Source organism: Rhinopithecus roxellana, chromosome 20, assembly GCF_007565055.1.
Source record: "Rhinopithecus roxellana isolate Shanxi Qingling chromosome 20, ASM756505v1, whole genome shotgun sequence".
Lineage (NCBI taxonomy): Eukaryota > Metazoa > Chordata > Mammalia > Primates > Cercopithecidae > Rhinopithecus > Rhinopithecus roxellana.
The window spans coordinates 71,654,126-71,664,973 of NC_044568.1; the positions used below are offsets into that span (position 1 = coordinate 71,654,126).

Here is a 10,848-nt window from a genome sequence, read left to right on the forward strand (position 1 = left end):
CTGCCACAGACCCTCACGCCAGGCCACACGCGCAACCTGTGTGCGGGCCAGCCTCTCTGCTTGGAGGGTTCTTCCCAGCGGCCTCGGGCAAGGGCTGCTGTGCGCCTCTCCATGCACCCTGTCCACATGCACCACGTCCCCTCTGGGTCACACTTTGTCCAGAGGTTTCTGGCCCCCTCTGGACTATTCCATGGAGCAGGAATAGGCGTCGGAAGTCTTTGGTCTTCATGTCCAAGCATAGGACCCAGCATTCAAATGATCCGTAAGAGTGTTAAATGGATGAGTTCATTTATGAATGAACAAATTAAGGAATTCATGAATTAACTTCATAGAAAGTTTCCTCCTGCCATTCCGGAGAGCTCCTCTTACAGGCCAAGAGTCTCCTCCGACCTCTGATAGCAGTAGGTGTTCAGGGCTTCAGGGTCCAGGCCTCATCTCTGCTCTCGGCAGGACATACACGGAGGACCCCAAGGAGTCCATCAAGCAGTGTGAGCTGCTCCTAGAGGAACCAGACCTGGACAGCATCATCCGCATCGGGGACGTCTACGGTTTCCTGGTGGAGCACTACGTGCGGATGGAGGAGTACCAGACGGTGAGGCCTGGGCACTGCTCACTAGCGGCATCCCGCTACGCAAGGCTCCTGAAACGAAGGCTTAAGTGCTCAAATTGGCCGGGTGCAGTGGCTCAAGCCTGTAATCCCAGCACTTTGGGAGGCTGAGGCGGGAGAATGACTTGAGCCCAGGAATTCAAGACCAGCCTGGGCAATATGGTGAAACCCCATCTCTACAAAAACGGAAAAAATTAGCCAGGCATGGTGGCACACACCTGGGGTCCCAGCTGCTTGGGAGGCTGAGGTGGGAGGATCACTTGAGCCCAGGAGGTTGAGCCTGCAGTGAGATCTGATGGTGTCGCTGCACTGCAGCCTGGGTGACCTGGGTGACAGAGCGAGACCCTGTCTCAACAGAGAAACAAAATTGTCAGTAGCGGCTGGGCGCAGTGGCTCACGCCTGTAATCCCAGCACTTTGGGAGGCTGAGGTGGGCGGATCACGAGGTCAGGAGATCGAGACCATCCTGGCGAACACAGTGAAACCCCGTCTCTACTAAAAAATACAAAAAAATTAGCTGGGCGTGGTGATGGGCGCCTGTAGTCCCAGCTTCTAGGGAGGCTGAGGCAGGAGAATGGCGTGAACCCGGGGGGCGGAGCGTGCAGTGAGCCGAGGTCGAGATCACGCCACTGCACTCCAACCTGGGCGACAGAGCGAGACTCCATCTCAAAAAAAAAAAAAAAAATTGTCAGTAGCAAAAAGTAACAGTCTCACCTGTTGCTGGCTGTTACTAGCAGTGCCACGTGGAAGCGACAGACTTACTTTGTGAAGAAATGTCTGCATGTACCCAAGTCTGAATAACCACAATTTCTTTTTCAGGCATTTTTACAAAAAAAGAAAATGGTGTTCCATTTTTTAGTCGCTTTATTATTTTTTAATTTTAGAGACAGCACATCGTCACTTTTTTTTTTTTTTTTTTTTTTTTTGAGATGGAGTCTCGCTCTATCACCCGGGCTGGAGTGCAGTGGCCAGATCTTAGCTGACTGCAAGCTCCGCCTCCCGGGTTCACGCCATTCTCCTGCCTCAGGCTCCCGAGTAGCTGGGACTACAGGCGCCCGCCACCTCGCCCGGCTAGTTTTTTGTATTTTTTAGTAGAGACGGGGTTTCACCGTGTTAGCCAGGATGGTCTCGATCTCCTGACCTCATGATCCACCCATCACGGCCTCCCAAAGTGCTGGGATTACAGGCTTGAGCCACCGCACCCGGCCAGCACATCGTCACTTTCAAGTGGCAGGCTAATAACTTATTTAGCTGCTGTGTTCGACGCTTTTCCTCATCTCCACCAGCATTTGATCATTCTTTCTAATTTTAGCCTTCCTAGAGTGTGAGTAGCACCTCACTGTGGTTTAAATTTACATTTTCTGGATGAACAGTGACGTGGAGCACCTTCTCATGTGCGTATTACCCATTTACACATCTGTGAAGCGCTCAAGTCTTTTTTCATCATGTTATTGAGTTTTCTTATTATTGTATTCTTTATATATCCTAGATACATTTCCTCGATCAGGTATGATTTACAAATATTTTCTCCCAGTCTGTGAGGAAGTTCCCTTTTTATTTATTTATTTTATTTATTTATTTATTTATTTTTACAATGGAGTCTTGCTCTGTTGCCCAGGCTGGAGTGCAGTGGTGTGATCTCGGCTCACTGCAACCTCCACCTCCTGGGTTCAAGCGATTCTCCTGCCTCAGCCTCCTGAGTAGCTGCGACTACAGGTGTGCGCCAGCGATGCCTGTAGACACGGGGTTTCACCATGTTGGCCAGGCTGGTCTTGAACTCCTGACCTTAAGTGATCCACCCGCCTCAACCTCCCAAAGTGCTGGGATTGCAGGCGTGAGCCACCGCGCCTGGCCGCAGTTCCCTTGTGTTCCTTTTTCCCTCTGCTTCTGAAATCCCAGTGACTTGTAACACAGTACCATCCCCTCATCCCCTCCCTCAATCGATGCTCTTCTTTTCTCCCCCCAGGAATTTTTCTGTTTTTCATTTTAGGGATTTGCCATTCCTAGTGCTTCAAGTTTACTGCAGTGTCTCACTCTGATGCTAATCCCATCCATCTTTTTCATGTCAGTTTTCTACCTGTCAACTTTTTCCACCAGTTTTTATTATTGTTCCTTTGAACCTTCTTTCCTGCCTTCTTTTTAGTTGAATATTTTTTACAGTTTCATTTTAGCTATCAGCTTCTTACCTCTACTTTTCACTTCTTTCCCCATATCTTTCATGTCTGTATTATGCTTACACTTAGCTCTACCTTCTTGAGCACATGAAGCATATTTATAATAGCGGTTTTAACGTCCTTGTCTCCTAACTCAGTCTGTGTCAATTCTGGATCTGTTTCTGTTGATTGATTCTTATTATTATGGTTCATTATTTTCTGCTTCTTTGGATGTTTGATAGTTTATTATTGGATTCCAGACATTGTAAGTGTTTTAGGTTGTTGGGTGATGGAGTCTCTCTCTCTGTGTGCATGTGTTCTTTTCAATATTTTTCAGTTTTGTTCTGGGACAAGGTTAAGTTACTTGGGAATGATGTGATCATCTTGCAGCTTGCTTTTTAGCTTTCTTAGTGGGGTCTAGAACAGCCTTGAGTCCAGTGCTCATTTTGTGCCACTATCCAGGCAATACCCTTGTGAGGGCTCTGCTCTTCTCACTGACTCCTGTACTGGAAGGTCTTTCCACTCTGGCTGGTGGGACTGCAAACAATTCCCGGCCACGTGTGACCATGCTCTCTCCAGCCACGTGAGATGACTCACTCTCCGGCCACGTGTGATGACTCACTCTCCAGCCATGTGTGTTCACTCTCTGGCCACGTGTGACCACTCTCTGGCCACGTGTGACCACTCTCTCTCTGGCCACGCGTGACCACTCTCTCTCTCCAGCCACGCGTGTTCACTCCCCGGCCACATGTGTTCACTCTCTCCCCGGCCACGCGTGACCACTCACTCTCCGGCCACGCGTGACCACTCACTCTCCAGCCACGTGTGACCATGCTCTCCCCGGCCACGTGTGATCACTCTCTCCCCGGCCACGTGTGATCTCTCTCTCCCCGGCCATGTGTGATCTCACTCTGGCCATGTGTGATCACTCTCTCCCCAGCCATGTGTGATCACTCTCTCCCCGGCCATGTGTGATCTCTCTCTCTCCAGCCATGTGTGATCACTCACTCTCCGGCCATGTGTGATCTCTCTCTCTCCGGCCATGTGTGACCACTCACTCCCCGGCCATGTGTGATCACTCTCTCCCCGGCCATGTGTGATCTCACTCCCCAGCCATGTGTGACCTCACTCTCCGGCCATGTGTGATCTCTCTCCGGCCATGTGTGATCTCTCTCTCTCCAGCCATGTGTGATCTCACTCCCCGGCCATGTGTGAGCTCTCTCTCTCCGGCCATGTGTGATCTCTCTCTCTCCAGCCATGTGTGACCACTCACTCCCCGGCCATGTGTGATCTCACTCTCCGGCCATGTGTGATCTCACTCCCCGGCCATGTGTGATCTCTCTCTCTCCAGCCATGTGTGATCTCACTCTCCGGCCATGTGTGATCACTCTCTGGGGATTGTTCCACCCAATTATTTCCTACAGTCTTTCCCTGGCCTCAGTTACTTTCGTCACATGTGTGCACTATTCAGCACTCAGATGAAGACTCAGACAGAACCCTCTGCAGGACTCCGAAGTGCTCTCTCTCTCTGTTCTCTCCTGTTCAGTACTGTATCCCACCAGTTCTGGCCACCTGGGCATCCTCCAACTATGAACTTTCTTCTCAGCATAGTGAGACTGCTGGCTCTGTTACCCTATTCTGCACTGTGGCCTGAAAACTCTCTCTTGAGGCAGTAAGCCGGGAAACTGAATTTATGTTTGTGAAATGTCCCCTTTATCTCGGGTAATGTTGTCTTGAGGTATAGCAAATCTAACACTGGTATAGCTAGTCCTGCATCTTATGCCGTGTTGTGCAGGGTTTTTTTTTCCTTTTCACCTTCTGCCCATCAGTATCACTGTATTTAATGATACTTTTTCCCTTCCTTTCACCTTCTGCCCATCTGTATCATTGAATTTAAAGTATATTGCTGATAGACAGCACAGAGTTGAGTTTTTCTAGATTTCTGATAATCTCTGCCTTTTAATTGGAATGTTTTGTCCATTTACAGTTAATATAATTAATATGGCTTGATTTTAGGCTACCATTTTTGTTTGGTTTGTCCTACCAGTTTTATTATTGTTCCTTTGAACCTTCTTTCCTGCCTTCTTTTAAGTCAGTTGAATATTTTTTACAATTTCATTAAAAAGCTATCAGCTTTTTATCTCTACTCCTCTCTTTGCATTATATCTCTAGCGTTTGCCCTAGGGATTACCATAAACATACTTACACATTAGAGTTAGCAGGTACGTCCATTTACCCACCCACATCCCTACCTATATTTGTCAAATGTATAACATTGAAATGTATTATAAACACAATATAGTGTTATAATTTTTGCTTTCAACAGTCATATGTTTTAACGAAATTAAAAGGAGGCTGGGCGCAGTGGCTCATGCCTGTAATCCCAGCACTTTGGGAGGCCAAGGCGGGCGGATCACAAAGTCAAGAGATCAAGACCATCCTGTCTAACACAGTGAAACCCCATCTCTACCAAAAAAATACAAAAAAATTAGCCAGGCGTGATGGTGGGCGCCTGTAGTCCCAGCTGCTGGGGAGGCTGAGGCAGGAGAATGGCATGAACTCAGGAGGCAGAGCTTGCAGTAAGCTGAGATCACGCTACTGCACTCCAGCCTGGGTGACAGCAAGACTCCATCTCAAAGAAAAAAAAAAGAAAGAAATTAAAAGGAAAGAAATAGTCTTTTACATTTACTTACATATTTACCATTTCTGGTGTTCGTTTTTTTTTTTTTTTTTTTTTTTTTTTGAGGTGGTTTCACTCTTTGTTGCCCAGGCTGCAGCGCAGTGGCACAATCTTGACTCACCACAACCTCCACCTCCTGGGTTCAAATGATTCTCCTGCCTCAGCCTCCTGAGTAGCTGGGATTACAATCATGCACCACCATGCCCAGCTAATTTTGTATTTTTAGGGGAGACGGGGTTTCTCCACGTTGGTCAGGCCGGTCTCGAACTCCAGACCTCAGGTGATCCACCTGCCTCGGCCTCCCAAAGCACCATTTCTGGTGTTCTTCCTTCTTCCCAGTGATTCAGCTTTGCCTGTGATATTCCTCTTCAGCCTAAGCTCCCTTTAGCAGTTCTTCAAGTTCAGATCTCCTGATGAGTTGTCTTACTTTTCATTAATCTGAAATGTATTTATTTTGCCTGTATTCTTAAAGGTTGTTCTCATCAGATAAAGAATTCTGAGGCCAGGCGCGGTGGCTCACGCCTGTAATCTCAGCACTTTGGGAGGCCAAGGTGGGAGGATTTCTTGAGGCCAGGAGTTCAAGTCCAGCCTGGGCAACAAGTGAGACCCCATCTCTGAAAAAAACAGCAAGGCAAGGTGGCACGCACCAGCAGTCTTAGCTGCTTGGGAGGCCAAGGTGGGAGGATTGCTGAGCGCAGGAGGTTGAGTCTGCAGTGAGCTGCGAAAGAACCACTGCACTCCAGCCTGGGCAACAGAGCAAGGTCCTGACTCAAAAAAATCCTGATTTGACAGACTTTTTTTCCTTTCAGCACTAGAATGTTTTCCCTATGTCTGGGCCTCCATTGTTTCTGGAAGAGTCAGCTGTGGGCTGTCTCTGGGGCCCTTCCGTTTCATGTATCTCTCCATCTCCCACCGCACTGGCTGCTGTCATGATTTTCTTTTGAATTTGTATTTCAGCAGTGTGATAATGATGTTCCTAGGTGTTTTCATTTTATTTATCCTGGGCTTTTTGGATTTATATTTGTGTTTCACCAAATTTGGGAAATTTGCTCTTTTTTCCCTTCTGGGACTCCAATTAAATGTTAGGTCTTCTATATCTAGTAGACACACATTTGCGATTACTGCTCATTATTTTCTTTTTTCTGTCCTTTGGACTAATTTGTATTTACAGACTTTCTTTAGCTATCTTCAATCTGCTGTTAACCTCTCCAGCAATTTTTTTAGCGCTTGTATTTTTCAGCCCTAGAATTTACACTTAATTCTTTTTTTTATTTATTGGCTAAAACTGCCTATTTGTTAATTTGTTTAAAATATGTTTTCCTTTATATCCTTGAACAGAGTTGTACCTGCTGCTCTAAAATCTTAGCTACCAGTTCCAATATCTGGGTCATGTGGGATTGATCTCCATTACTTGCCTTTTGAGTATGGATCTAATTTTCCTGTTTCTTATGTCTAGTCATTTTTTTGTATCATGGACATTGTGGCTAATCCATTGTAGAGACTCTGGATTCTGTTATATTCCTCCAAAGAGTTTTGCTTTTTTTGGTTCGTTTTATTAGGCAATCACCTTTGCTCAGCTCCGAGTAGAAACTCTTTCCCCTGTGGTGGATAGCAGCTGAAATCCTTGCTGGTAGCTTGAGTTGGCCATCTTAAAGTCTGCGCCTCCCCTGCCTCACGTGTAGTGTGGGAGCAACTAGTGACGAGGGCAGGGTATGCCCAGGATTTGAGCTGCCCTCTGACTTGCTGTATCACCACAGTTCCACCTTCACATTCCAGCTGCTGTGGTCATCAAAAATCTTGATTCTGGTTCTTTAAGCCTGGAAGAGGGCAGGCTTCAATGTGGCTCTCTGATGCCCAGACTGGCCCTGACTTCTACCCTGAGACAGAAAGTTGTGAGAAGCGGCCTGGCGCGGTGGCTCACACCTGTAATCCCAGCACTTTGGGAGGCCGAGGCGGGCGGATCATGAGGTCAGGAGATCGAGACCATCCTGGCTAACACGGTGAAACCCCGTCTCTACTAAAAATACAAAAAATTAGCTGGGCGTGGTGGCGGGCACCTGTAGTCCTATCTACTTGAGACGCTGAGGCAGGAGAATGGCATGAACCCAGGAGGCGGAGCTTGCAGTGAGCTAAGATCGCACCACTGCAGTCCAGCCTGGGAGACAGTGAGACTCTGTCTCAAAAAAAAACCAAACAAGAAAAAGAAAGTTGTGAGAAGCAGGAAGCCCACCCAGTGCCACCCACTCCCAGCATCAGCCTGCTCACAGCTGCCCCCAGTGCCTTTCCATGTGTCTGTCGTTGTTAGGGGGAGGGCTGCTCTCATAGGAGACATGCTCCTGTTGTCAGAAGCCTCTCTTCTTACTCTTTTTCCTTTTTTTTGAGACGGAGTCTGTTTTTTGTTGCCCAGGCTGGAGTGCAGTGGTGCGATCTCAACTCACTGCAAGCTCCGCCTCCCGGGCTCAAGCAATTCTCCTGCCTCAGCCTCCCAAGTAGCTGGGACTACAGGTGAGTGCCACCACACCCAGCTAAATTTTGTATTTTTTTTTTAAGTAGAGACGGTGTTTCACTGTGTTAGCCAGGATGGTCTCGATCTCCTGACCTTGTGATCCATCCGCCTCGGCCTCCCAAAGTGCTGAGATTACAGGCGTGAGCCACTGCGCCCGGCCTCTTTTTCAACCATAATTCTATTGTAGCCAACATACAGAATTCCACGCACCTGCCTGTGTCAGACCCTGCAGCTCTGCCGATGCCTGCAGGGCCTCCACGCCCACCAGCTGTGTTGCCCTAGCAGATGGTTCCCAGGGCTCACAAACTGAGTATCGAGAAACGAGCTTGAGAAACGTGCTGGTGGCCATGTCGGCCTCACTGGGCTGCAGTCTCCAGAATTCACAGGAAAGCTCCCTGTCAGTGGCTTTTCCTCAGGGCTGAAAGGTCAGCCCCGTGAGACACAGAGTCCCTTATCCGGCTGCTCACTCCCCTCTGCACCCTTCCACTTCCATTCACTGCCCCTTTTGCTGCTGGAAAAACAACTCAGTCTAATCCTAACAAGCTTTCTTTGTTGTTGTTTGGTTTGGTTTTGAGACGGGGTCTTGCTGTGTCACCCAGGCTGGAGTGCAGTGGCACAGTCACGGCTCCCTGCAGCCTCAGCCTCCCAGGTTCAAAAGACCCTCCTGAGTGGCTGGTGTGCACCACCGCGCCCTGCTGCACCAGGGTTTCTCTTTCTAGGAGAACTATAGTTTTACATATAAAAGCAAAACTGGACTGTAGAGATGCCCAGACTGCTATATCCTCCAAATTAACAGAAAATCCACATTTTAAATATTTCACCAACTTCTTTATTGTCTCTATGGTTGCTTGAAGCCTATGGGATTTAGTAACTCGAAATGCAAAAGAAAAAAGAAAGAAACCAAGGCGGCCAGCTAAACTGAGAGAGCCCAGGCACAGGCCGCTACAGCACCGCCGGGCCATGCGCACCGCCTCACCCGGGCCACGGCTCCACGTCCGCTCAGCTTTCCCGCCATCATCTGAGCACAGCCTGCACACACTCGATGCTGGAGACCGGCAACATTCCTGTCACCCTTGTCCTGCCCCCCACCGCCCCTCACCCACCTACGCCACCTGTCCTGCCCCCCACCGTCCCTCACCCAGCTACGCCACCTGTCCTGCCCCCCACCGCCCCTCACCCAGCTACGCCACCTGTCCTGCCCCCACCGCCCCTCACCCAGCTACGCCACCTGTCCTGCCCCCCACCGCCCCTCACCCAGCTACGCCACCTGTCCTGCCCCCCACCGCCCCTCACCCAGCTACGCCACCTGTCCTGCCCCCCACCGCCCCTCACCCAGCTACGCCACCTGTCCTGCCCCCCACCGCCCCTCACCCAGCTACGCCACCTGTCCTGCCCCCCACCGCCCCTCACCCAGCTACGCCACCTGTCCTGCCCCCCCACCGCCCCTCACCCAGCTACGCCACCTGTCCTGCCCCCCCACCGCCCCTCACCCAGCTACGCCACCTGTCCTGCCCCCCACCGCCCCTCACCCAGCTACGCCACCTGTCCTGCCCCCCACCGCCCCTCACCCAGCTACGCCACCTGTCCTGCCCCCCACCGCCCCTCACCCAGCTACGCCACCTGTCCTGCCCCCCACCGCCCCTCACCCAGCTACGCCACCTGTCCTGCCCCCCACCGCCCCTCACCCAGCTACGCCACCTGTCCTGCCCCCCACCGCCCCTCACCCAGCTACGCCACCTGTCCTGCCCCCCACCGCCCCTCACCCAGCTACGCCACCTGTCCTGCCCCCCACCGCCCCTCACCCAGCTACGCCACCTGTCCTGCCCCCCCACCGCCCCTCACCCAGCTACGCCACCTGTCCTGCCCCCCCACCGCCCCTCACCCAGCTACGCCACCTGTCCTGCCCCCCCCGCCCCTCACCCAGCTACGCCACCTGTCCTGCCCCCCCGCCCCTCACCCAGCTACGCCACCTGTCCTGCCCCCCCACCGCCCCTCACCCAGCTACGCCACCTGTCCTGCCCCCCACCGCCCCTCACCCAGCTACGCCACCTGTCCTGCCCCCCACCGCCCCTCACCCAGCTACGCCACCTGTCCTGCCCCCCCACCGCCCCTCACCCAGCTACGCCACCTGTCCTGCCCCCCACCACCCCTCACCTGCCCTCCGCACCCTCTGCCTGCCTACTGGAAACCACTTCATTGCCCTCTCCAAAGGTAGCTCTGCACACAGAGCAGTCACACACGCTAGGCCCTGGTTGCATCAGAAGGACACTGGCCCTTTCTGACCACAGGGTCCCTCTTCGACCCTGGCCAGCTCCTTCCTGTCCCTCTCTCCCTGTGCCAACCCTTCTCTGAATTCTGCCACTGCAGGACCTCAGCCTGACCTGGACTCCCCGCTACAGCATTACCCAAGCTTGTTCTCCTGTGTCCCCAGCACAGCGCCCGGCACATGGCAGAGTGGTTTGTCAACATCTGAGGCAACATCTTTTCAGTTGTAGATGTTTGCCCTCACCCTCTGATTTGAGACTGCGTGGAAGGCTTGCACTCCACCAGCGCCCACCCCAGCTGAGGCCTTCCTTAAATACAGGTCCACTGCCAGGTGATGGGAGGGGCCATCCAATAAGCTTAAATCTTCATAGCTGAGACTCCATCTCAAAAAAATAATAATAATACCCAAGACAAACCACTGGATATTGCTGCCTGCCCTCCAGTCTGACATGCATGTCCACTCCCAAGACTTGAGTGCAAAACACAGGGCCTCTGCCGCCCCGGGAGGCTCTGCCCGCGCACACGGGGAGCGGGCCTCTGTGCACAGCTGCTGAGGGACTTTCCAGGGCCCTGGCTCTGCATTTCCAGCTGAAAGGCCAGCCGAAGCTTCCTGTTAACCGTCCACACATGGCACATGT

General features: G+C 51.5%; 1 protein-coding gene across 3 annotated transcripts in view; it reads left to right on the forward strand.

Annotated features, from left to right (window-relative positions):
* The window catches only part of IFT140 (intraflagellar transport 140), a 108,795-nt gene that overhangs the window by 97,025 nt on the left and 922 nt on the right, over positions 1–10,848 (forward strand). For all 3 annotated transcript variants that reach the window (XM_030925519.1, XM_030925518.1, XM_010387818.2), the window contains one exon: positions 451–592. In XM_030925519.1, the coding sequence (XP_030781379.1) occupies positions 451–592 (142 nt within the window). The remainder of the gene's footprint in view (positions 1–450; positions 593–10,848) is intronic.